At 41.9% G+C, this 23,941-nt stretch overlaps 2 protein-coding genes across 3 annotated transcripts in view; one reads left to right on the top strand and one right to left on the bottom strand.

Moving 5' to 3' along the window:
- STK32B (serine/threonine kinase 32B) overlaps positions 1 to 23,941 on the bottom strand; it is a 176,905-nt gene that overhangs the window by 137,446 nt on the left and 15,518 nt on the right. The window contains exon 1 of one of the 2 annotated variants that reach the window (XM_064151491.1): positions 3,978 to 4,062. The exons of the other annotated variant lie outside the window; for it this stretch is intronic. The gene's annotated coding sequence lies outside the window, so the exon portion shown is untranslated. Of the gene's footprint in view, positions 1 to 3,977; positions 4,063 to 23,941 lie in introns of those variants that run through there. 2 annotated transcript variants of the gene reach the window in all.
- Positions 5,557 to 22,496, top strand: CYTL1 (cytokine like 1). The gene is made up of 5 exons (XM_064151492.1): positions 5,557 to 5,596; positions 19,768 to 19,920; positions 20,027 to 20,071; positions 21,535 to 21,663; positions 21,824 to 22,496. Exons 2-5 carry the CDS (start codon positions 19,783 to 19,785, stop codon positions 21,905 to 21,907), a joined length of 396 nt encoding a protein of 131 aa, XP_064007562.1. The 5' UTR covers positions 5,557 to 5,596; positions 19,768 to 19,782; the 3' UTR covers positions 21,908 to 22,496.

Below are 23,941 nucleotides of genomic sequence, written 5' to 3'. Positions count from 1 at the left end.
AAGGTTGAGAGGGGTGGGAGGAGGTGGAAGGGTGGTTGGAAGCCCCTCCTGGGGATTCAGGTTTCTGGGAGGACTGTTGTGTTTCTGTATTACCTTTTACCTTGTCTATTTCTGTATATAACTGTACATACTATAAATATCTGCTTGTACATTGTGCTAAGCTGTCAATATAAGCTTCATTTGAATTTCCAGAGCCAGCTGAGTCTAATCTGGATGATTTCTGAAGCCGGGGGGGGGGGGGGGGGGGGGGCACAGATAACACCCAGACCACTACACAAGTTAAAGTACCTTTGAGTCTGGGCTTCTAAATAAGTTCATCTCTTATATACTTTACAATGCTTTGTTAAGTATGATATCAGACAAGTAATCAAACCAGACTAAATTGCCTATATGCACAGCAAATACTGTTCCAGACAGCACTGACTCTAGAAACAGTCCCCAGCCCACTGGAATGCCTTGGAAAATGTGATTATGCCTGAATGAAAAGTAATCTTCCTGTGTGTACTGAAGCAGTGAAAAGAAATTTGGGTGACTAGAGTCTTAGATCAGTAATCCTTACAACTCTAGAACTGCTGACCCTAATTGGGACATATTACTAACCAGTCATATTTTTGCAATTGCCTTCAGTCGAAGCCTGATCAGGTCCATTATAACCAATAGCGTGATTCAAGGCTGTTAGACTAAACCTCAGACTGATAAACCTTAAGCAATTTTCACTACAGTACGCAGCTGAAATTACTTCCAAACAGAAAGCATTTTGTTCCTTGGTAGCTTTTATCTGTTTCTGTAGAATTCAGCATGGCATGCATTATGTATTTCCCTCAGCACACAAATAACATGGAAAACTTGGAGAATTTTTTAAGTTACTTTCTTGGTATGACTGAAGTTCTGAAGAGCAGAGTTCTTGCAATTTAAGGAACTGGCAAATTAAAACATCTGAAGTAACATCCATTTCTTTAGACAAGGAAAATGGTTCCAGCATCATGGATGTACTAGTGTTACCAGAGAACAACAAGGCCAAGGAAAAGCAAGCAAAGGATTTTCAGCCCCCAGATGTCTGTTACATTGGAGTATTTTTCACACCTGCTACAAGGTCCTGGCAGTAACTTAACACACCTTCTGCCCCTTCCCACAGTAAATATTCTGAAGAAGGTCAGACTAGACCTCTGTTTCCTCAAGCAAGCTGCTCTGGGTGCTCTGCAGCTTGGAGGTAGTCACTACCTGACAGCGTAACAGCCCAGCTGCTCTTTCACAGCCTCTATGTGTGGTTTATATTCCACTCAGTCTTGGCTGCTTAGTGATTTTTTTTTCCCCTTCCCTTCTTCATATAATATAGCCCTATCTGGAGCACTGGGGATTCTCCATTAATAGCTTGGCCTATTGTATTTTGTCACATCCTTTCTTCTGACTAGTAATTTATCAGCAGTATTGATTGATGTAAAATTATAGACTTTCCAATCTTTCCTAGCCTGCAGAGTGTCTTTCAAGAACTCATAAAGTAGCTCGAGTGATGAAAAAGCCCTACTTCACAGAATAGTTAAGAGGCTGCCCTTGCACAGCTATTACATTTGGACTATTAAGGTAAAACACTAAATAGGGGTTCCAGGGTGACACACAACTCTCGTAGAGTTTCTTTTCTTTCCAGTATAGCTACACTGCCTCTGTTTCATTTGTGTGTAAAACACTAAAAATGTTCAATACAGATTTTCCTATCTTTGAGGTAAAAATACCAAGGTTATTATTTGAAAAATGAAATAATCAGCTGCAGGTCACAAGATAAACCCATGCAAGTTGAGCTTTCTACAAGGAATTATGATCCAGGCAGCTGAGCAATGAAAGAAAGCAAGCAAGTCCAACTGTTCACAACAGTGGTACCTGTAGGAAGTGTTATCAAAATTGGATCTGTACAATAAAAGAAAAACATGATTTGAATATCCCACTCAAGCTGCTTGCTAAATTCTGTCAGAAGAAACCATGACTTGCTCAAGATTGCACAAGAGGCACAAAACTCATGCACAAATTTGCAGAACCAAGAGAGAATTTGAAGGTTGTGTCTGGTGAACAAGATCCACGAGAATCTGAGCTTCTGTAAGTGTTCTTGAAATTAGATATTTTATCATTTTTTTCCTTAACTGTTAGAGTAGAAAGTAAACACTATGATAATTTTCAGGAAAAAAAAGCCCACAAGAATAAGATTGGAGCCTGAGAAAAGATGTCTAATAGCTGTATATTTATCTGTTGTTTGTAATTAAATTGAAGAACAGGAAAACATCTCTTTGCCCCATCTCCTAAAATTATTTGCTGCACACACATTTAATATACGTGTGCTGGGGCATAATCAGTGCAACAGGAAGGCAGAATAGACAAAGTAGGAGAGAAGTCTAAGTGTGCTTTGTGAATGATACCCAATGGTGTTTGGGAACCACATGGACTTGTAAAACAGAAGATATGCAATTGCCCCATGGAAGACATAGGAGTTACATAGCTGGCACTTCATAATTTACCTTTAGTCATGCATAAGCATGGGAAAGCATTTTACTTCTCATTGGTATTGCACTCACTGGACTCATGCAATTAATGCAAGAGGCCACTTCTCTGTCAGGATCTCATTAATACAACCAAGGTCATCATCAATTTTTATACATAATATTTCCATGAAGCAATTAAGCTCCTTTACTCCCACATAATTTATTAGTTAAGAAAAATATGAGACTGATAAAGGTTTCTGTGGAGACATGTTTGTCTTTTTAGTTCTAGGATTTCCCACAAGTCAAACTACTGCAAATACATTCTCAATAAACAGATCCCCTAAGCTGTGACCAGACGCTCCCCACACCACCCCCCCACCCCCACCCCCCCCAGCACTGACTGCATCTGTATTAGTAGTTTGGTTTGACACAGGAGTGCAGTTCTAAAGCAAATCTCATGCTTGAGTCAATTTACTGTGTTTTGCACCATAAAGGAGTCTCAGAACATAATCTGTATTCTTTTGGGAGCACTCAAAACCAGAAGATTCCCTGTAGGAGTGCACTCCATGCAGCCTGACTGGTGCTAGGCAGTCAGCCCGTGTCATCAGACTAGAGCTAGTGCAAGAGAACACCTCAAAATGCAAAGTGTGGACATTACAGCCTTGGCATCAGCTGTTTCCCATTCCAAATCTGCTCTCACAATACTGAACCAATTGCTAACACAAAGAAAACATCTCCAGCCTTTTGTCTGCCTGGTCTCTAAAGAAGTAATAGCCTATTCCATGCTCTTTTCTTCTCTACTGAAATTTCTTCATGGGCCTTGGACTCAATGACTTCCAGACATCCTTTCCAATCCCTATGATTCTATAATATCATGAACACGAAGCAGTTTAACCATAGGCTAATTATATAGTTCACCTGTTCTTTCTTTCACACACACACAAATAATCAAGAAATGCAGCTTCTGGAATAAATAGTTGGTGAAAAAAAAAACTGTTGTGTGCAGATGCCTCAGCATTTAAGTTCTGTATTAGAGTCCATCTTACCTCAGTTTACATCCAAACAATGATTTCAAACAGAAAAATGTGTAAAAGCAGCAGCAGAGCCATCCTATTAAGAGTCCTTGATATCACTGTATGGGTGCAGGCAACGACTAGACCATAGCCATATACAACAGCTGTCCTTAACAACCACTCAGCATGAGAAAGGAGCCTGACTGCTAAAGGTAAACGTGCAGGGTAATATACATTCACAACAGTCCTTCCCCCCACACACACTTTGTTAGAGCACAATTGGACACTTCTACATCTAGCCCATATCCAGGGCTAAACTCTCACAGTTGCACTATCACTCGATGACCCCTCCCCAGCAGAGAAGCAGAATCAAATCAAGGAGAGAAGAGCAACTGGTTGAAATGTAAAAGGCTTTAACGAAATAACTAAACTGGTAGCAACATCAGTACAAATTGTATAAAGTTATACCCAAGCCCAGCAAAAGTGCAGTACTCACAACAATTAGGAAGGCAGTCCTCAAAAGCAGGAGGCGTGAAGAAGAGGGTACAAGGATCCAAAGCAGACAGCCCAAGCAGGGAGCTCTACCAAGAGCTGTCCCTTCGTCAGACTTCCTCCTTTGTACTGAGTGCGATGTTGATTGGGCTGGGACACACCTATATCCAACTCCAGTCAGCTGTCCTCGTTAACTCAGAACTGCTAATGGTCTGCAGCTGGCCTGAGTTTTTGTCCTAGCAACACCAAAACAGACACACATTTGGAAATAGTTATGCTTGATTGGGAAGGGGAACTCTTTCCACACAGACTAATAAGTACAAAAGTGGAAAATCAGTTATGTCCATCACAGCTGTGGTATTCTAAGGTTCAGAGTATATGCTGCCTCACAGATGCGATTGATTTAACACTGACATAAGTCTTTATAATGTGAAAAAGTTCCTCATCTTTCTGTCATATGTCATTTATTCAGATATTAGAGCACTCTTTTCCTCTGAGAAATCTGAGTGATAATATATTCTAATTTAGGAATGAAACTACTAGGATCAAAAGCACATTTAAATTATGCTTTTGTTCAGAAAAGTCTTAACATTTCTTTATGCCTTGAAAATGGATTTAGAAACTAAAAGCAATCAAGTTTTTGAGTAAATTTACATCTATTAAAGTGTAATTTTATATGTTTGATATTCTTCTGATTCTTCAGGAGACAACAAGGCAGGAGGAGAAGGACACTCAACACAGAATGGGCCCATGTCCAATATCTCCTGTTCTGATAGAGAAATGAGACTGATGACAAGTTGGTCTGGTTCCTTCAGATCCGCTGTAACCTTCACAGTTGTGCTTACCACTATCACTAAGGCTGTTTATTTCATATCATACCCTCCCTAATTTGCTTTTTACATCTTTCTGTACTCTTCCATAAGTTCAGTACATTCCTATATTTTGAAGTGTTTTCTGTAACTGGTGACTCAATGTAATGTGTGACTTGACATTAATTTTGGGATTTTTACCTCACTTTAAACGCGAGGTTTAAAAAATAGCCTTAGACTGCATTTGTGAGATCAATGACATGCACAGACAATGAGAAATCATGCTGGAACCCTATAAACTGCACCAGCTTCCAGCAGGCTTCTTTTCTGCACGCACATAGAGGTGGTTGTCTCTTCTGTTTCTCAGTAAACATTTATGAGTGGAGAGCTGCAAACAGCCTCATTGCTCAGCAAACACCAACACTCCGCAGTGACTGCTGCCTGCAGCATCTGTTCTTCTGCCCATGTGTGCATTTTCTATAATGAAAGCCCCATTGTGCCTTCAAGCTGGAAACGAGGCTGAAGTAGAGATGCAAATGGTGAACTGGAAATTAAGGAAATGAAGCTGAACAAAACCCAGTTCCTTCTTCCATTGCTCTGAAGACAAAACCTGATTAACTCCACTGAAGGTAGCTTTCAAAACTCTTTCATTTGGTATCAATGTTCCCAAAAGCTGGAGTTCCTTCCCATCTCCTAAGAAACATGAGAAATTTTCAACTACAGGTCAAAGAAGGATCATGTTTCCTGTCATGTTTCAGTCCAGAGAAGAGAAACACTGCAGTCAGATCCTGGGAAGAAACAGAGGTTCCTGCAGGTAAGCAAAGTGCAAATATTTGAGTTATTTTTCTGCAGAAAGAAAATGTTTCAACTTGCTTATCTGTTTTGTTACAACTCAGTTTGCAGCCTTTGTCTTGCTGGGCTGGGAGGTGGTGATTTGGGATTTGGAGCACATTTGTGTGCCTGAATGAAGTCAAAGTGTGCTTGCTTGGAGAGAAATGTGTTGCTGGTGTTGCTTGCTGTGACGCTGCTGCTGTTGATTGAAAGGAACCTGCTGTGGCTTACTGCTGAAATTACAGGAATCTTCAATAGAGTGACCAACAGCCCTCAGAGGGGGATAAAAAACACAGAATGGAAAATGTTAAGGTAAAATTATGTTGATGGTGAAGCTTGTTGCTTGTATAAACTGTTCCTGCTATGAGCCCAACTGTGACCTTTTCTCACATAGAGCTCATTCTAGTCAGAAGTATTTGTGAGTGTACTCACAAGTAAGAATTTTGCAGAAGTCCTGGCAGTTTCTATCTGAGTCACTTCCCAAGAATGGGCTAGCAGCAAGACCGTGAGAGGCAAAACCACTCCAGCTCATGAACATGGCAGCAACTTTAAAGCAAAAAAATAAAGTCCAAAAGAAGCATTTGTTCTACAAAGGAGAACTGTTGGAGTAAAGGCTAGCCAGCCTGAGCATCCTGTGCACACAAACTCTCCAAATCTGTCAGCAGCAGCACCCAAACTAGATATGGTCTTGTTCACAAGTATGTATGTGCTCTGCCTGTGTGAACAGTTAATACCAGAACTTGTAGAGTGTTCAAAAACAGAGTGTGTCTTGGAAAGAAGAGCAATTTTATTACCTTCTAAGCCTGCTATCTAAAGTGTGAATGATTCATTGATGACAGTTGGCACAACAGGGAGAAAACCACTGTATTAACACAGATCTTTTTCATTTTTTGATCTCATGAAACAAATACTAAGCTATGCAGTTGGCAGACAAGGAAAATGTGTTGCCATTGATGGATGGAAATAGAGCAGTATGTTAAACAGAGGATTGTGCAGAGGTTATAGCAAAGTTTTGCAACCTGGGTGTTGTCTTTTCGCCACGTTTGCACAGCTGTCTCAGGTGAAGACTTGATCTGTGCCTTTTGCCCTACATGCTGTAATCCATACAGCAACATAAGTAATCTGGAAATTAGACTCCATCACTCAGCAGCAGAGTCAATAATCCCATAGAATCAACCAGGTTGGAAGAGACCTCCAAGATCATCCAGTCCAACATATCACCCAGCCCTAGCCAGTCAACTAGACCATGGCACTAAGTGCCTCATCCAGTCTTTTCATTAACACCTCCAGGGATGGTGACTCCACCACCTCCCTGGGCAGCCCATTCCAATGCCAATCACTCTCTCTGTGAAGAACTTCCTCCTAGCATCCAGGCTATACTTCCCCTGGCACAACTTGCAACTGTGTCCCCTTGTTCTGTTGCTGGTTGTCTGGGAGAAGAGTCCAACCCCCACCTGGCTACAACCTCCCTTCAGGTAGTTGTAGACAGCAATGAGGTCACCCCTGAGCCTCCTCTTCTCCAGGCTAAACAATCCCAGCTCCCTCAGCCTCTCCTCATAGGGTAGATGCTGTGCTTCAAATGTCCTCCAGTAAGTTTCATTAGCAGGAGATTTTGTTCTCTTGCTCAAGGCTGTGAGCCAAAAGACAAAGGGAAGTAAGAAATAAAGCATGCATAAACAAAAGAAAGCACAAAAAAATCATTACATTCCCTAAGGCATCTATGCTTCAGAGGGACCATTGGCCCCATGGTTTATTAAATAGGATTCTGAATTATGCAGTAAAACCTCCATCATGGAGTCAACCAAAGCATAGCTCGCTTGACTAGGAGGTTTCACGCAAGTATTTGTCCACAACCTTTTCTAAGCACTTTTTCTTACCATGTAGGCTGTAGGCACAAAACACGTACACTGTTTTCAGTAGAAGAGTGTTCAACAGCAAGCCTAAATTCACAGTGTTTAAAGAGTTTTGCTGAGGACTTTGTGTTTCACCCTAAGAAGAACACTGTCTTTTAACCAGTGTTTTTTAAAAACAAGTTCAGTATCAAATACCAATCTCTAGCACAGCTGAAATTCCTTCATGTATTCCACTGAAAACCCAAGCAATTTATACACCACTTCTATATGAAGCAGCAGTCTAATCCAAAATTAGCTTGCATTTCTTCCAAGAACATAATTGCCCCACCTACTGTTTAATGTCAGATTAAGCTGCAGAATAAGCTGAAGAGAAAAGAAACACCCTCATTTACATTAGTCTTCTCCTAGTTTTTACGTATCTGCCTTCTAATTACTAGAATCGTTTGCTAGGAAATGATGGTACGTTCAGCACTGCCCAAAACACTTCAGAAAACTCAGCCCTTACCCAGCAGTGTCTCTGAGCAAAGCTACCTGCAAAATCCCTTGCAAGGCTTGTGATGTTTTTATCTCTGAGCACAGGCATTCTTCTGCATCATTCCAGCACCAAGCACTGGCACCACTCAGGCTCTTTGTACACTTAAGACAGGACCATCCACTTTTTGCATCTTCTGACCTTCCCCCCCTTGGGGTAACTGATAATGGAGAGAGCATCAAGAAAGTCCTTAAGCTTACTGGCATGAGTGCTTTGGCAGCAGAGGTGGGACACCTGTTACTGGCGCTGCTTGCAGAGGCATCTTTCATGGTTTTGCTTCATGCTCACTCATCCAAACTGTCTGAATATAGCCCACAATTTCCTTCCTGTGCTCAGAACCCACAGAATAAACACATCTAAATAAAGAAAAGACTTGATAAATAAATGTTCAATAAATGGAGAAGATAGATAGATATGTTAAAAAGAGCACTAGGATGTCATTCAGTTTAAGAGCAACTCTGGCCCATTAGTAGCTCCATTTCAGGGCAGAAATCACATTCTAAGCAAGGATCAGACTGATGGTTTAAACCATGATGCTGTATCAGTTGTCCTGTTCCTGGCACTAGCTGACAAGGGGCGTGCCAGAAGAAAGCAGAGCCTGACTTTTCTCATGTCTCTATCTTCAGTGAGCAAAGAAAAAAAGACACTGCATAAAAGAGTAAACGTACATCTTGTCTTCTCTCTTCTCCTGTCTTGCACTATTTTTCCTCCATAGTCACACACAGGATGTTCACACTGCAGCATATTCTGCATTGTCACAATTGTCACTGCCTCACACACAAGGAAAACAATTAAGCACATGGGGTTTTGAGTTCTGGCATGGCCAGAAGGTACACGGCTGTCCTTGGGCAGTGCTCAATGTGTTTGGAAAGTTCCTGCATTTATCCTCAGCCCTCTTTGGTAAAAGAATGCTAAATGTGAGAAATAACATGCACTGAAGTTTCGACTCCAGAGCTGGTGCTGGTTTGTTTCCTGTATAAGGTTTGAATTTTCAGAAAGTGCCTGTGTGTGCATGTGTGTGTGTGGTTTGGCTTCGATATTTCCTAGAGGAATGTGTCTGCATAGCTGAACAAAATACCTCCCTGGGGGCAGCTTGTGTGTTACAGTTGTTTCAGCAGAGAGAGAAAATCAGATTTTACAAAGACAGAATTGGAGTGCATCCCGCCAGAGTATAAGAAAACTTCATGATTGACATAATTAATGGTCAAATTATAACATCAGAAAGTAACATTTTACTCCAGTGCATTCAGATCAGAAGCCTTGAAACCCTACCTATCTCTATGGGAAAAGAATGGAAGACAAATGCATTAAAATAATCAATATTTTCTAGCTAGAAAAGGACTATGACCAGACACCTTTTCCAAACCTCTGTTTAAATGTGTTCCACATGTTCCACATGTACTTTTTCCCCTGAGGCTCGATCTGTTAACAAAGAGGTGTATTAAATACAGACGAATAAAAAGATCAGCTCCAAGTTTTCCCTTGTGCTTACAAATGGTGACCTGTCTACAGGGCTACTCAGGCCTGACACCATGTCTCTCTCATTGAGGATTCAACACCCTTAGAGAGCAACAAATATATTTACCCTTTTCCTAGCAAGTTCAACGTTTGATAGCAAAGCTTAGAGAATGCATCTCACTAAAGAGTCCTTTTTTTTTTTTGTTCCTACCCCTATCAAAGTATAAAGCTGCACAGAGCCAGATTATTGGCATCAAGAACCAACACGCTGTCTTTGGAAATGTAACCCTTCTTTGAAAAGTATGTGTAAAGCAGAATCAAAGAGCCTGCTTTGATCACTTTGATACTTTCCTGAATGTTGTTCAGTTTCTTTGCCTCTATTCGCTCCATTTCTCTTTGGTGTCACGGAGAAAATGGTGTGGACAATGCCATCATTCTCCTCCTGGCACGTTGTTTTATTACAGAAGCTCATGAACCTAAATTATGCAATAGGAAGAATTGAAACTATGTCTTCTTGACATGAACAAAGCTGATGCCAACGTTTTTTTGTGAGTGCACAATTAATGAATAAAATGGGTTGACGTTCTGAGTGGAGTTCATAGTGTGGCAGCTGCTGTGCTGCCTGTACATGTGCATTTCACAATCTGCAGAAGCAAGCTCAGCCTGAGAGCACAACGTAACCATATAGTGCTGCTTGAACTGGGGTTTTAATGCTGTGCTCAGACTAGGCTCTGCTGGGACACCTGTCATCTGGCCAGTGTATTACCACATCTTGCTCTGGATTGAACTCCAAGGCCTCCTGCTTCTATTTCAAGATTGTCCTAGAAACCCACAGACCATCACCCTACACCTCTGCAACTTCTATTCTCATATCAGTCCAAAGGATGGCTACTGCTCAGCACCTGAGGTGGTGGCAATCCAAAGGGCAGCACAGAAGCAGAGTTTCTGGCCTGTCTGGGCTCTGCAGTCCTTATGTACCTAGATTTCTACTTCTTTGAGCAACTGGGGTGAATATGTATAGAGAGGCTGTATATAGCACCATCTCCCCTTCCACTTCTGCTATAGAAACAAGGGAAATGGGCTATGAGTAAGAGAGGTTGTGGCGGGACTGGAATTCCCTGAGGATACTCAGCTTTATGAGGCAGCAGGACAAGGATCCTGCTCTTGGAAAAGTGATTGAGGGGACAAGGAAAGGGAGGTAGAAGAGGGAAAAGCCCACATTGTCACAAGTCTCCAATTCGCTGAGTAGTCTCACTGCTCTTTCTGCACTCTATGCTGTCTGAATTCACCCTCCTAAACAATGGGTGACCAAAAATGCTTGTAATAGGTCAGATGAGCAGATCCCTGCTTTTTCACCAATATAGATATCTCCTTGTCGCTGCTGGCTGTAACTCCTCTAATACATCTTTAAATTACATTCACCTTTTTCATTGCAGTTCTGACTAGTGGCTAATATTTATCCTGTGACTAATGCTGAAACATGTAGTATTATCTTCAGCACTTTTTTATTTTGCATTTTCTGTCATTCCCAAATCACAAACTTTCACACTGCAGTAGAAACTCTATGCAAGCATTCAGAGCTGAGCGTATAATGCTCTTGAATGTATTTTCATCAATTCAATTTCTAGTGATCTTTACTTATTTATTGAGGTTATTCTAATCTTCTGCGTTGATACTGGTGCTTAAACTTTGATTTAATTTACATCACCAGAAGGTTATATGGATCATGAATAATATAGTAAAGATAATGCTTCAGCCATGTGTCTTTATGTTACCAGCACTATTTCATACAAACTGCTTGATTATAAGCTAGATGATGAATATATTAACTCTAGATAATTTAAGGTAAACAGACAGTGTTTTCCTGTAGTATTTACCCAAGAATTGGGCAGCCTCTTTCTCTCTTATGCACTCACACATGTTTTTACCCTTTGGGGGCTATTTATTTGAGGAACAATATTTTAACAAAAAAAGGTATTCAAATTGCCTCTGCAAACTTTAGCATGGCTTTACTCTTGTGTACTCTATGTATATGGATATCAGAGGGACACTTTACATTTCAAAAGCAACACGCTTCTCAGAGTTTTTTGAAGACAGCCTCGTATTTCAAGGGAGCTTCTCATTTGTAAGGGTAGCCTCACAGTTCTCAGCAAGCGAGATCACTACACTGACTCACTAATTCTCATTACTGATAGGGTGGTGTTTTGCCCCAGACACAGTTTGCCTGGTTTTGAGCTTGGGAAACTTCATTAAATTCACCAGTGACTTTGCCAGCTAGGCAACGACAGCATCAGAGTGTGAATCACACCATTTCAATGGGCTGATTGTGAAATAAATATGAACAGGAGCAGCAGGGGGTGGCTTTTCTTCAGCAGTCACAGTTTCCTTTTCACTATATGCCCTTAAAATGCCCAGGCAGCCTATTAGCAGAGGGGAAGATTGATAGAATTGCATTTACATTTTAAATCAAGCCAAGTTCTCACTTCCACAGCCACAACCCTTCTAAAACATCAAACAAATAAACCAAAACAAAACCAAATCAAACCAGAAAAGCTGCAGCCAAATAGAAAAGAGGAAACTAAATGTCCATTTGATTAGTCTTCTAATGGAAATTAGCTTAATGGTCCAAAATTTGAAGCATAGACACTAAAGAACTTGGCTTGTTCTATAGATGAAAGGCATAAGACTGCAACTCGGGTGATTCTTCACTCAGAATATTTCTCTTCAGGCATCCCTTGGTGTTTTCTTCAGTATATTACCCAGCTGTAGTGTTGTCTCCATTTTGCATCATTACTGCTTTTTTATTTTGGGAAAAACAAAACTCTAAACCCATGACAGTAAGTAGAAAATGTTGCTGAGAAAGTCTCCCAAGCCACCCTTGGGGCAGACTCACCTTTCACTCAGTTGGTAACCATGAACAGCCATGCCTCCCCTGGCACCAGCTGCCCTGGACACCCCCATGCCAAGGCAAGATGGGTTAACTTGCTGCCAGGCACTCCCTGGGAAGCTGCCTGAGAACCAGCCATGCAGGCAGGAGGGACCCATTTGGCAGCTTGTCCTTGCAGGTGTTCTCTGAACTTGCTGTTCGATGCTGCCAACACCTAGCCAGATGGATGGGGGCAAAACTGCCTCCACTGGGACCATGAGGCAGTCTCTTGCTGTAGACAAGACCCTGCTACAAGCTACAGTCCTATGACCATGGAGCGCCATCAACTCTACCATGCATGTATACAGCTACATTTCACATACCTTCAACTAGTTCTTAGTCACTCACATGCAAACTAAAACCGTACTCCTAAGGACACTTAGTCATCTGCAATTCCATTTACAGGTGGCTCAGAAGCAGAAGATTCATTTTTGAGAAAAAGATTAAAAAGATAAAACTTGCAATGAAGAATGAACTTTAGGTTTAAATGACAGGTCTGAAACAGTCTGGTATTGACATCAGTTCCTGACATACAGGGATAGTTATATTTCTTTGTTTCTAGGCAAGTTGGTGGAATAAAAATATCATTATTAAGTTTATTGATTTTCTTACACAGAATGAAAGTCCACTTTTCATCATTTCTGGTTTTTAGCTAGTGGACTACATCATAAGCTATTCCTCTCTGTTTTATAAACTTTGGTTGCACGGAAGAGTATTTACACCTGTACAAGGTACTAGTCACAGCATTTGGTTTTAGAGCACCAGAAAAGACAGTTTTGAGCCTGTGTTGTCTCTCAAACAGACAGGACTCAAAAAGGTAACACTATTTGAGAAACAAGAAATAACTCATCTGATTTATTCCTGCTTCAGGGTTCTTGGGCTAAGGCAAATGAGCTGTACACAAGTTTGAATCAGTAGGAGTCTGCAACTTGTGTCATGGATTTCAGCCATGACAGGATTTCTACCACTGTACTTAAATATAAAACATGAAAAGCAGTATAAATAAGAGAAAGTAGAATTATGGAGACAGTGTATTATATGGACCCATACTTTATCTTCTCAGCCAGATGAGCTGAGAATTTATTTTACCTTGTGGTTGTGCTGGCCTGCTGCGAGAACTGTTGTTTGTATCTAGAAATATACACAGCAACATAAGCTTTGACGTTTGCAGGTTTCTGGGCAAGAATAAATAGACAACCGAGTCTGCTAGCATGCTAAGCAGCTACTAAAAAGCACCTGTGCAGGCTGTGGTTCAGCAGAGAAGTCTCTTTGGATTTCTGTTTGGCTTGGACTATATTGTTATACTGAGCTGCACTTTCAGTCTCATCCATTTATTTTGTTTTAGTGACATAACACTTCCGAGGGGTGCAGAAATAGCAGTCCTACAAAATTTAATCTCTCATCTCCTTGCAGATTAAGCACAGCATAGACAAGGGCTCCGTGGAGGGACAACCTCCAAGAGAAGATAGCTCAGACTTCTTGGCTTTTTTTCAGCTCTTGAATTCCCCCTGAGATTATGTCAGGGACAAATTTAGTAGATGAATACACTCATTTGTATCACTTCTGATACATTCCTTACTGGCTGATACATTTTTTCATCGTGAGTATAATAAGCAAGGGTGGGAAGCTGACCAGCAATGATAAAGGCTGGAGCTATCTGCCACATTTACATGCGCATGTGGAGGGAGAGGGATAATGAGGGCAGGAAAGCATGAATAACTTGCTCTCACTGCTGAGTTTGTGTCTGACCCTGAACCAGGTTCTCCCTTCAAAACCCTATTACTGAGGCCATGACTTCAGTGTTTATGAAAAATGGTGTGAGCTTCAGGTATCTCACACACGAGTGGTCTTGAAGTGCAGATACAGCACCTGTGTGCTGCTAGGAGGAAAGGGAGCATGTGCACACCTGGGAGCCGGGCTAAAGGCATGGCTGTTGTTGCAGTGGAGAGCTCTGCCAGTTACTCCCAGGTAAAACTGCCCTTTTTTTAGCAAGGCAGTGAAGGCTTAAGACTCTAAATCCTTCATTACTTGAATCAATCAGCCTTGCAGTCACTGCAAAAAGTATCACTGACAGGGCTAAAGCCACGTAATCTCCCGTCTCCCTGATGTTGATGACTGCCTTCCCACAGTATCTGCAGGAAGCATCATTATTCCCATTATAGACAGCAGCCAAGACACAGGCAAACTGAGCCATGTCTGCACTGACAGACACTCATGTGGATGTGCCTGAGCTGTCCTGGCCACTGCCACCGCTGTGTTCCATGTACCGGGGCAATGCAAGAGCCTGTGCCTGAGCCCCTGCCCTGCTGAAAAGACAGGTTGGGCACACTACACAAAGGCAGAACTGGTAAGCAAAACCAGTGTCATTGATTTACTTGCTAGTCCAAGGCAGCATAAGGAAATTATTCTTGTTCTGCAGTCCATCTCCATCCTGGACCACAGGTCTTCCCATTTATATATGTATCCTCAGAGGGAAAGTGCCCAGTGCCAGTTTTGTGCTGGTTAAACCTTCAGATTTCAGAACGTCTAGTTTCTTTTTCTGACCCAGATGGCTTAGCTGCTTCTATAACCATTTTATCTAAGAACAGGCTTTTGAACAGTAACATCTGTTTCCTCAATATACATGTACATTTTGTAAAATAGCAACAGCAGTTTAGAAAACAGAAGCCTGCACCACTGAGTAAACAAAGAGGTCTTTGGCTTAACTCTCATGGGGAAACGGCATCTCAGCACCATCCCAGTAACAGCCCTGAGACTCTGCCTGCTTTGTCCACTGCTTGCAGCTTCACCAAGCCATGCAGATTGCCAGCAGGGATATATTTTTGCTATTTGAAAGTGAAAAGGAAATGCATTAGATTGCACCAGCTTCAAATGCAGAAGCTCTCTGTTGCCCTACCCAGCTTCCCTCCTGTACCTAGGCAACACCGAGACCCAAAGCAATGTGTGAGGCTGCACAATCTCTATCCCAAAATTCAGTGCTGATGTCTAGGCAAAAAAGCTCAACCAAGTACAGAACACTTCTTGCACAGCAAGGAAAAACATAGCAAACACATAAGACCTCAATCAAAACACCAGGGTTTCAAAAAAGTGCAGGGTTCTGCACTCTGGCCACAATGACCTCCAAGCAGTGCTATAGGCTGGAGATAGAGTGCCTGGAGAGCAGCCAGGAAGAAGAGGACTTGGGGGTACTGGTAGATAGTAGGCTGAAGATGAGCCAGCAGTGTGCTCAGATGGCCAAGAGAGCAAATGGCATCCTGGCCTGGATCAGGAACAGTGTAGCCAGCAGGACAAGGGAGGTTATTCTTCCCCTGTACTCAACACTAGTCAGGCCATACCTTGACTACTGTGTCCAGTTCTGGGCCACTCAATTCAAGAGAGATGTTGAGATACTGGAAGGTGTCCAGAGGAGGGTGACAAAGCTGGCGAGGGGCCTGGAGCACAGCCCTGTGAGGAGAGGCTGAGGGAGCTGGGGGTGTGCAGCCTGCAGAAGAAGAGGCTCAGAGATGACCTCATTGCTGTTGACAACTACCTGAAGGGAGGTTATAGCCAGGTGGGTGTTGGTCTCTTTCTACACAGTCTCAAGTTGTGCTGGGCGAGGTCTAGGCTGGATGTTAGGAGGAAGTTCTTCACAGAGAGAGTGATTTGCCATTGGAATGGGCTGCCCAGGGAGGTGGTGGAGTCACCATCCCTGGAGGTGTTCAAGAAAAGACTGGCTGAGACACTTACTGCCATGGTCTAGTTGACTGGCTAGGGCTGGGTGGTAGGTTGGTCTGGATGATCTTGGAGGTCTCTTCCAACCTGGTTGATTCTACAATTCTATGAAAAAGCCTTGTGCTGAGATGGAGGCTTGAAGAGAGGTTTAGCTCTGTTCTGAAACCAGAAGTGACACCTTTGCCACAACATCCAGTTGAGTTGCAAGGCTTTGCATCACCTCTTAAACACAAAGGGCTTTTTCTGCAGAGTGCTGGTTTACTTTTCCTATTTTTCAATATAATTAGGAGCTTATTTCATGGGGTGTCTCATGGCAGCTCCTGACTATTTTAAAATAAACATTTTCATTAAACAAGTGGATTTTGGTATTAGGAAGTCAGCAGCTTGAAAGGACTTTTGTTAAAATCTGGTGGAGGCCTTGGTAGACTGTTCAAACATGGGAGGAATTTCTGCCTACATAGTGACTCCTTTGACTTTTAGGAAAATATTATTGTTTGGGTTTTCAGTAAGTTGGAAGAAAAAGTACAGCACAGCTCAAATTTCTTTCAAAAAATTAAGTACACAGACATGTCATGATGGGCTTCTAAGTTTCCTCTCTGCTTTTTGTCTGCTTTTGCTATGGAATATTCCATATAAAGCATTACACAAATGTACCGTAAATAGCACTTGGTGCTGTGGTGACATCATCAGCCTCAAGAGTTGAAGCAAATCTCAGTGTGTGTGTCTTGAGCCCTTGGAGTTCTCATATGCTCAGTGAATTGAGAAGAATGGTAAAGATGTGTCAGTGGTGAGTTGTCCTTGTCACGATGATCATCATAAATATGGTCATACTGATTGACTCCTGCTGTGCTCCCTTCTAATGCCATCTTGCCTTGCCCTGCAGACTGGAAGAGTTGTAAATAGCATCTTCTCCACAGAGGCGGTCCTTAGGCAAGTTGTGACTAACATATTTGTTCTTTGCCCCTTCCCCTCCTGCAGCTCTAAAGACTCTTTCCAGGTCCATTCTGAATATTGCCTCCAAGAGGCTATTAGTGTTTGTGAAGAACAGCTTGTGTCTCCCTGTTAAAGACCTCTGCCCAAGGGCATGTATGCACTAGAATTAATAAGTGGCTTTGCACAAGTGACTGAAGGAAAAAAAGTCACTGAAAAGAAAAGAGCCTGGAGTTTCAAGGGCTTCAGTAAATGTGTAACTGGCTCAAAGTTGTGCTAAGTTCCTTACAATGAAAGGGTGCCTGATGTCAATAGCTAAAGATCTCCTGAAGTCATCAGTGAGCTTTTCAGACAAAAAGAAGTTATTTGCTCATATCTGGGCCAGAGTTCAAGGATAATCTTGCTGATGAGTTATAGAAAGAAAATAACTGAATAGAGAATATTTGTCAGTTTTGAACTGAGTGGCATATGCTACACGCTGAGATGTGCAGAAGTGCTGATGAGCTGGTAGGCATTGGAAAATATCCATCTGGGTCAGAGTCAACTACGTATGGAATCTGGCCCAGGGAGATTTAGCTGACGATATTAGACTCCAGTCCTTCCTTTTTTTCCCTGATTTTTTTTTTTAAATCCATTTTTCCCTAGTATTTCTGAGGCTAACTCACTGTTTTAAACTGCTTGAATAGACATCCATGACAGATGGATTTCCTTGAGTTATTTCATAGGGGATCAAAAGAGGCAGGAATACTAAAGCTGAGCAAAATGGTCAGAATAACTTAGGTCAGCAATTTTGCCCCTTCAGAAATGTCTTTTTTTTCCCCATCAGATTAAATGTTTTGGTGTGGCCTGGACTGCACCCAGCCTTTGCTTTGCTCTGTGGGCTTAGAGCTTGGACACACATTTCCCTGTTCTGAAGAAACTCGATGCATCTATCATTCCCCATGGTGGGTGGCAGTTGTTTCCTCTGCCTTCCCTTTGTCTCTGGTTCAGAATATGATTGTCCAACCCTGCACTCTGCACCCTACACCTTCAGAAACAAAGAAATTAACTCCAGGTATTTCACTGTGGGGACAAAAATTGTAAGCCCCCATTGCTATACAAGTGTTAGCCTTTTCCTCACCATGTGTCCTTCAGGAACACATGAGGTTACTAAATCAATTGTTCCTTCTGAAAGCAAAGGGATAACAAGACAGTAGTATGCAGTTCTCTTGTTTCTTCCACCAGGTGCTTTGGAAGATTTCACTCTGAGTCCTCTGCAACATATAGAGTACTTCTCTTTCCCCAGCCCAGTTTTCAAGTTTGATTTTCTCTCAAAAATGTCTGATGGGAATCCTCTTTCTTTTGCAGATTTATAGTCATTTCCCTTTCTCCTACCTTCAGATGAATCTTCCTGCTATACTGCAGTGCTAGGGGACTGCAGTACTTCAGCAGATACTTTATTGGTTTCATTAGTATGTAGCCAGAATCCAAATTTGAAAGGTGCTGTGGGTTTGGAATTTTTTGGGAGAAGTGAATAACTTGTGAAACGAGTTCTTCATTCAAGGGTACCTTCATTTTACAGAACAATTAATGTGTAAAAACAGCATATGTTCAGCCTCAGGCCTGCATCCCAGCATCTGGATTTCTCAGCTCTGCCTGGCATCTAATAAAAGAGCAGTGCCTTATAAATCCAACTGAGAAAGTAAAACAGTTTTTATGTATTTATGGCAGCCATAGAGACATGTATTCATTCTCTTTGGGGCCACAAATGTGTAAATACACAGGTCTCCCCAAGTAGCCATCACAAGCACTGTTGTTTTAAGAAATGGTGAGCATCTGCATGAGCTAACAGAGAAAATTATCCTAGACCTGGGAGGTTTCCTTCCTTTACAGCAGTAACCTTAGTAGACCTGCTAAGAATGATAAGCAGGACTGATTAGTACTGCCAACATATGGCACCAGCCTTGGAAGGACTTCCCTCTATCTGCAGCCTATGTAGTTACACAGCTGTAGATTACATTCTCAAGTGTATTGGGTTTGTGTGACAAGGTTTTAGTGGTGGGAGAGATGTAGGGTTGGCTTTTGCAAGAAACTGTTTCCCCTATGTGCAATAGAGACAGCTCCAGCTGGCTCCAAGACAGACCTGCTGCTGACTAAGACCAAGCCCATCGGCAACAGTGGTAACACCCCTGTGATAATCTGTTTGAGAGAGGGAAAGTTGCTGCACAACAGAAATTGCAGCTGGAGAGAGGAATGAGAATATGAGAGAGAAACAGCTCTGCAAACTCCAAGGTCAGTGAAGGAGGAGGAGGTGCTCTAGTTGACAGAGCAGAGGTTCCCCTGCAGCCCATGATGAGGACCATGGTGAAGCAGGCTGTTCCCCTGTAATCCACAGAGGACCCTGCAAAGTCATAGCCTGCTTTGGGTATCTATCTGGTCCAGTGTTGTTTCTTGCACATATTTCTGACTATTAACTTGCTCACTGGATTTTCTTTCTGGAATGAAAAGTGCCAGTGGGGTTTGTTTTTGTTATCTTCATTCCCTCCTTTCGGTGCTCCAGGCAGGAAAGCACTAGCAGCTCTGCCTCATAAGTTGGCAGGAAATTTGAAACAGCAGCAGGCTGCTGCTTGGACCACCCCCAGACTTCCCCCCTATTGATGCAGGAAACTATTTAATTGGAGGCTGACTTGTCAAACTTACTCATTGACGCTTACCAGTAGCTGCCTAACCAGTAACAGTGATTTTGTTTCCCTTCTTTGGACAAGGTCCTCACAACAAAGATGCTGCTGAGCCTGGTTGCTCTGCTCTCTTATGCTCTGTTAGCCAACACAGCCCCTCCAACTTGCTACTCAAGAGTTCTGTCTCTGAGCAAAGAAATCACAGAGTCCTTTAAGGAGCTACAGACCTCTAAAGCTGTGGTGAGTTTACCAGAAAACTGTTCTTGCAATGCACTGCAGCTTGCTTGCTTTTGGCTCAAGTTTCTCTCAAAACAGAATTGCAATGGGTCTTTCTTCTTTCCTTCAGGACTCATGTGTGACAATGATGCCCAGGCTGTACTTGGACATACATGTAAGTATTCACACTTTCTTTTGTACTGCTGTACAGTAAAAGTAGCTAATGAAAAGAAAGAGAGTAACTCTTTAAGATTGTACCCCAAAAGGGCAGTTTAAAATGCATTTTTTAAAGCTTAACTGGAGGCATGAGTGGCAAAAAAACCCAACAAACAAATTCATTTTAAACCTTATTAAAATCCCTATGGAGCTTCTAAGATTTTACTTGTTTAAAAATTTGAAGATGAGGAAATCAATATTTTGAAGTGATTGTCATTTGTATATTATTAATTTATTGTGAAGGAGGCTTTTCCGAAGTTAAATACGTGCAATAAAACTTTGAGTAATGGTTTAAATGAAGAAATGCAGAGAAAACTTTCTCCACTTAATAAATCTACTTTCTTTTACACCTTGAGTGGTTTCTGGCAGTACAGTTTAGTAAAAAGAAATGCAGGAATACCTTACAGGCTTTTCCTGGCTTAAATAGTCACTTGTTGAATACAGAAAGAAAACCTATGTCTGGGGATATGGAAGTGCGATACCAAGGAAAGACAGCGGTAACCATCTCCCAGCAAAGACAAAGTAGCCTCCTGCTCGCATAGCTTTTGTCCTAGTGTTCTGCCCTGTCAACAGGATTAGGCTCCACAGGGAGGTGGCTAAGTCCCCCATCCATGGAGGTGTTGAGGGGAGGCAGAGATGTGATGCTGAGGGACATTGTTTAGCACCAGACTTGATAGTTAGAGAATGGCTGGAGACTAGACAATCCTAAGGGTCTTTTCCAACAGAAATTACTCTATGATTCTTCTTTGCCATTTTTTTCCCCTTCAGTGTTTTACTGACTAACCATAAATTAGAAAATATCAGAGTGAGATAGATCTGACATATTTTGCCAGAAGTCTGGCAAGCCAATTTCAGAGTTGTCAGTGCCTGACTTCATCACAAAGATCAAGCAATGTGAGTCCAGTGCCTCAGTTTCCCTCTCTTTCAAGCAGGAGCTGAGATACGCATTTGGCTGTTTCATGAGGACAAAGAAATTGTTGGCTTTATTTTGATAGCACAAAGTCTGAGATAAAAATTACTCTTAATAAAATTTTGCCCAGTGTTCACTGTATTGCACAGGAAGAGGGGATTCATGTCAGTGAGATCTTGTGAGACAGTGTACATATTCTGTAGGTAACTCCATCTACTGCAGGAGCAGGTTTGATTGTATTGGTATTGCTGCCTCCTTTATAAAGCATATTATAAAGAATTTGGCAGAACCAATCTATCTATATGCACTTTTCCCAGGGCTTATTTGGACCAAACATCTCATATGAAACAGTGATGGTGAATTTTCCTAATGAAAGCTTACATAGGTTATAAAAACACAGAAGTAGGACTCTAGGTTCCCACAGAGGCAGTAAGGATTTCATAAGCAGTGGATGTGAAACACAGCTCTCTGTTTGTGCAGGGTTACACACACCTCTTTTACATGCTTTGCAGAATTACTGTGTGCTGGCAAAGCTCCGTGAGTTTGTGGCCTACCCAATGTGTGACAGAGTGCTTGAAGTGAGTGAGCTGAAGGAAAAGGCACGGAGCCTGTACACCATCATGATCTCCTACTGCAGAAGGGTAGGTCAAGATGCACGAACCGAGGCATGCTCTCTGCTTTCAGCCTTCTGTCTCCATCCCCTCCCTTGACCAGCAAAACTGTATCAGGTCCTTAGCTTCTAAACACCATATCTTCTGCTTTCCTCTTTATAAATCTTTGCCTTCTCTTTTGTTTCTCCAGGACTTGGTGTTCCTCACCGATGATTGTAATGCTCTGGAAAGTCCTATTGTGCCTCACATTGAGTCCTCCCTCACTGAGAGCTAAAAGGGAGTTAACCCCAAAAGTTGTACCTGAGAAATTTTCAAGGAGACCAGGAGCCAAAATACGTACACACAGCCAACTACAACTTAACAGCTAGTATCTTTTTCAAGCACACTGGCAATATTATCTCAGACTTAACCCATTTTTCTCTGCCTTGGCAGGAAATGAACTGCATGCCTCACATTCCCTAGCAGCTCAGTAGGTGACTCCAGTTAGAGAGCATGTTTTCATTTGGCAAGGTATGATATTTCAGCTTAGCCAACTGTATAAAGTATGTTGTGTTTAAACATTAGATACTAAACTTTTTGTTAGTCTCTCATGAATAAGCAGATTCACATAAAGAAAATATGTTATGATTGATATTCTACCCCGAGTTAGCAGCTCTTCTTTTAGTTAATGAGCATAGAAGGGGCTGCATTTGTTTTTCTTTGAAGTGTTTGATAGGAGAAATAGAACTGTACTGGCAGCTGTGTCTTTGCCTGTACAGTTCATATTTGTATGCTGATTGTTTTTGGTGTCTAACTTGCAAGAACTGAGGTGAAAGTAACCTGTCTCTGTGTGCAAACTAAATAAAACCAACCTTCTAACCTAAGATGTTTGTGTTACATCTTGTGTTTCAAGATAAACTTGAAAGGCATCATTCTTATAAACTTACTTTTCACAGTCAATTAAAAGCTGCTTTCCACAACATAAGCCATCCTTAGCTTTGTTTCCATAGCAATATAACTTTGCTGCTTCTGCATGATTTGACTATGTGCAAGCCTTTACTGGCAGAATTTTCCCCTACTGCTATTTGTTCGTTGTGAAAAAGTTGTGAGGTAGTGGCTCAGAAAGCCTATTAAAGCCTTGGACAGATTAAGGCACAACCCATGTATTATTGAGATGAACAAAGTCACCAGTTAGAAGTTTCAGAGTCATGGGCCACTTCAGGACCTGCACATCATGAAACATTCACAGCCAGCAGCTCTTTGGTGCCAAGAATAGAAAGGATGTTCCTTGCATTCTTGAATTAGATGATATTACCCAAGATAGTTCCTTCTTTCCCTGTGTGCATATGGTTCTTCTCTCTCCTGTACAGTATTTGCTGGTCATTTATCTGTATCACTACCAACATCAGTGCCCCTGTCAGTGGTCTCACCATTTTTTAAATGAAAAACTCATCTTCTCTGGTCTATTGTCACATGGATTATGTGACAATCACCGCTAATCTATCATCTTTCCATTCTAGTGACTATCTGATGGTATAAACCAAAATGATTGACAACTTTTGTGGAAAGAAGCAAATCATAATGCTTACTTCAAAGGTGAAAGAGTGTGCAGGGGGGATAAAAAGTTGTTTTGTTTTTCTCTTTCTTTCAGAATTACACTGTCTGTAGAAACTACTAATCTTATGTTAGCTATTAAAAAATTTGGCTACCCTAGTAAACCACTAAAGAAGGGTTGGAACTTCTGAACCCAGGAGAGATACGGAGGGACCAAAGTAAACAATTGTTTTTCTTTCCAGTTTGTTTCATTTCTAAGTGTGTATTCAAGGAAAGTGCTGTCAGACTTCGTACTTTTCTGAAGATGAAGTCCTTGTCTGCTAACCCTGCTAATCCTCTATATGGGCCATTCTGTCCACAGGCAGCACACAGTGCTCCACCCTGGTGTCTCTGCAGGCACCTGGTAGAGACAACAGTAAACTCAGCAATCTGATGTTCAAGTATCAAAAATGTTCATCAGCTCAGACAGTCCTACTATCAGAAAAATCAGTGCTTAGTTGGCCTTTTACAATCCTTCTGCTTTCCAAGCCAGTAACAAGATGCTACACACTCTAGAGAAACCAGTACCATTTGTTCTATATCACCTGGACATACCCAAGGTCAGCTCCTTCAGCAGCAGCCATACCCTGGAATAAGGGCACCTATCAGCAGGCTGGCAGGGAGTCTGACATCCACACAGAGGGTGCTTAAGCACTGGCAGCTCCCTGACTCAAGAAGCAATGCAAGTGGAGTTGAACTATTTGCTGTCCGACATTACACTTGTTTTCTTCCTTCT

This window comes from Pogoniulus pusillus, chromosome 11, assembly GCF_015220805.1.
Source record: "Pogoniulus pusillus isolate bPogPus1 chromosome 11, bPogPus1.pri, whole genome shotgun sequence".
Classification (NCBI taxonomy): Eukaryota; Metazoa; Chordata; class Aves; order Piciformes; family Lybiidae; genus Pogoniulus; species Pogoniulus pusillus.
This window is presented reverse-complemented; position numbering and strand designations above follow the sequence as displayed.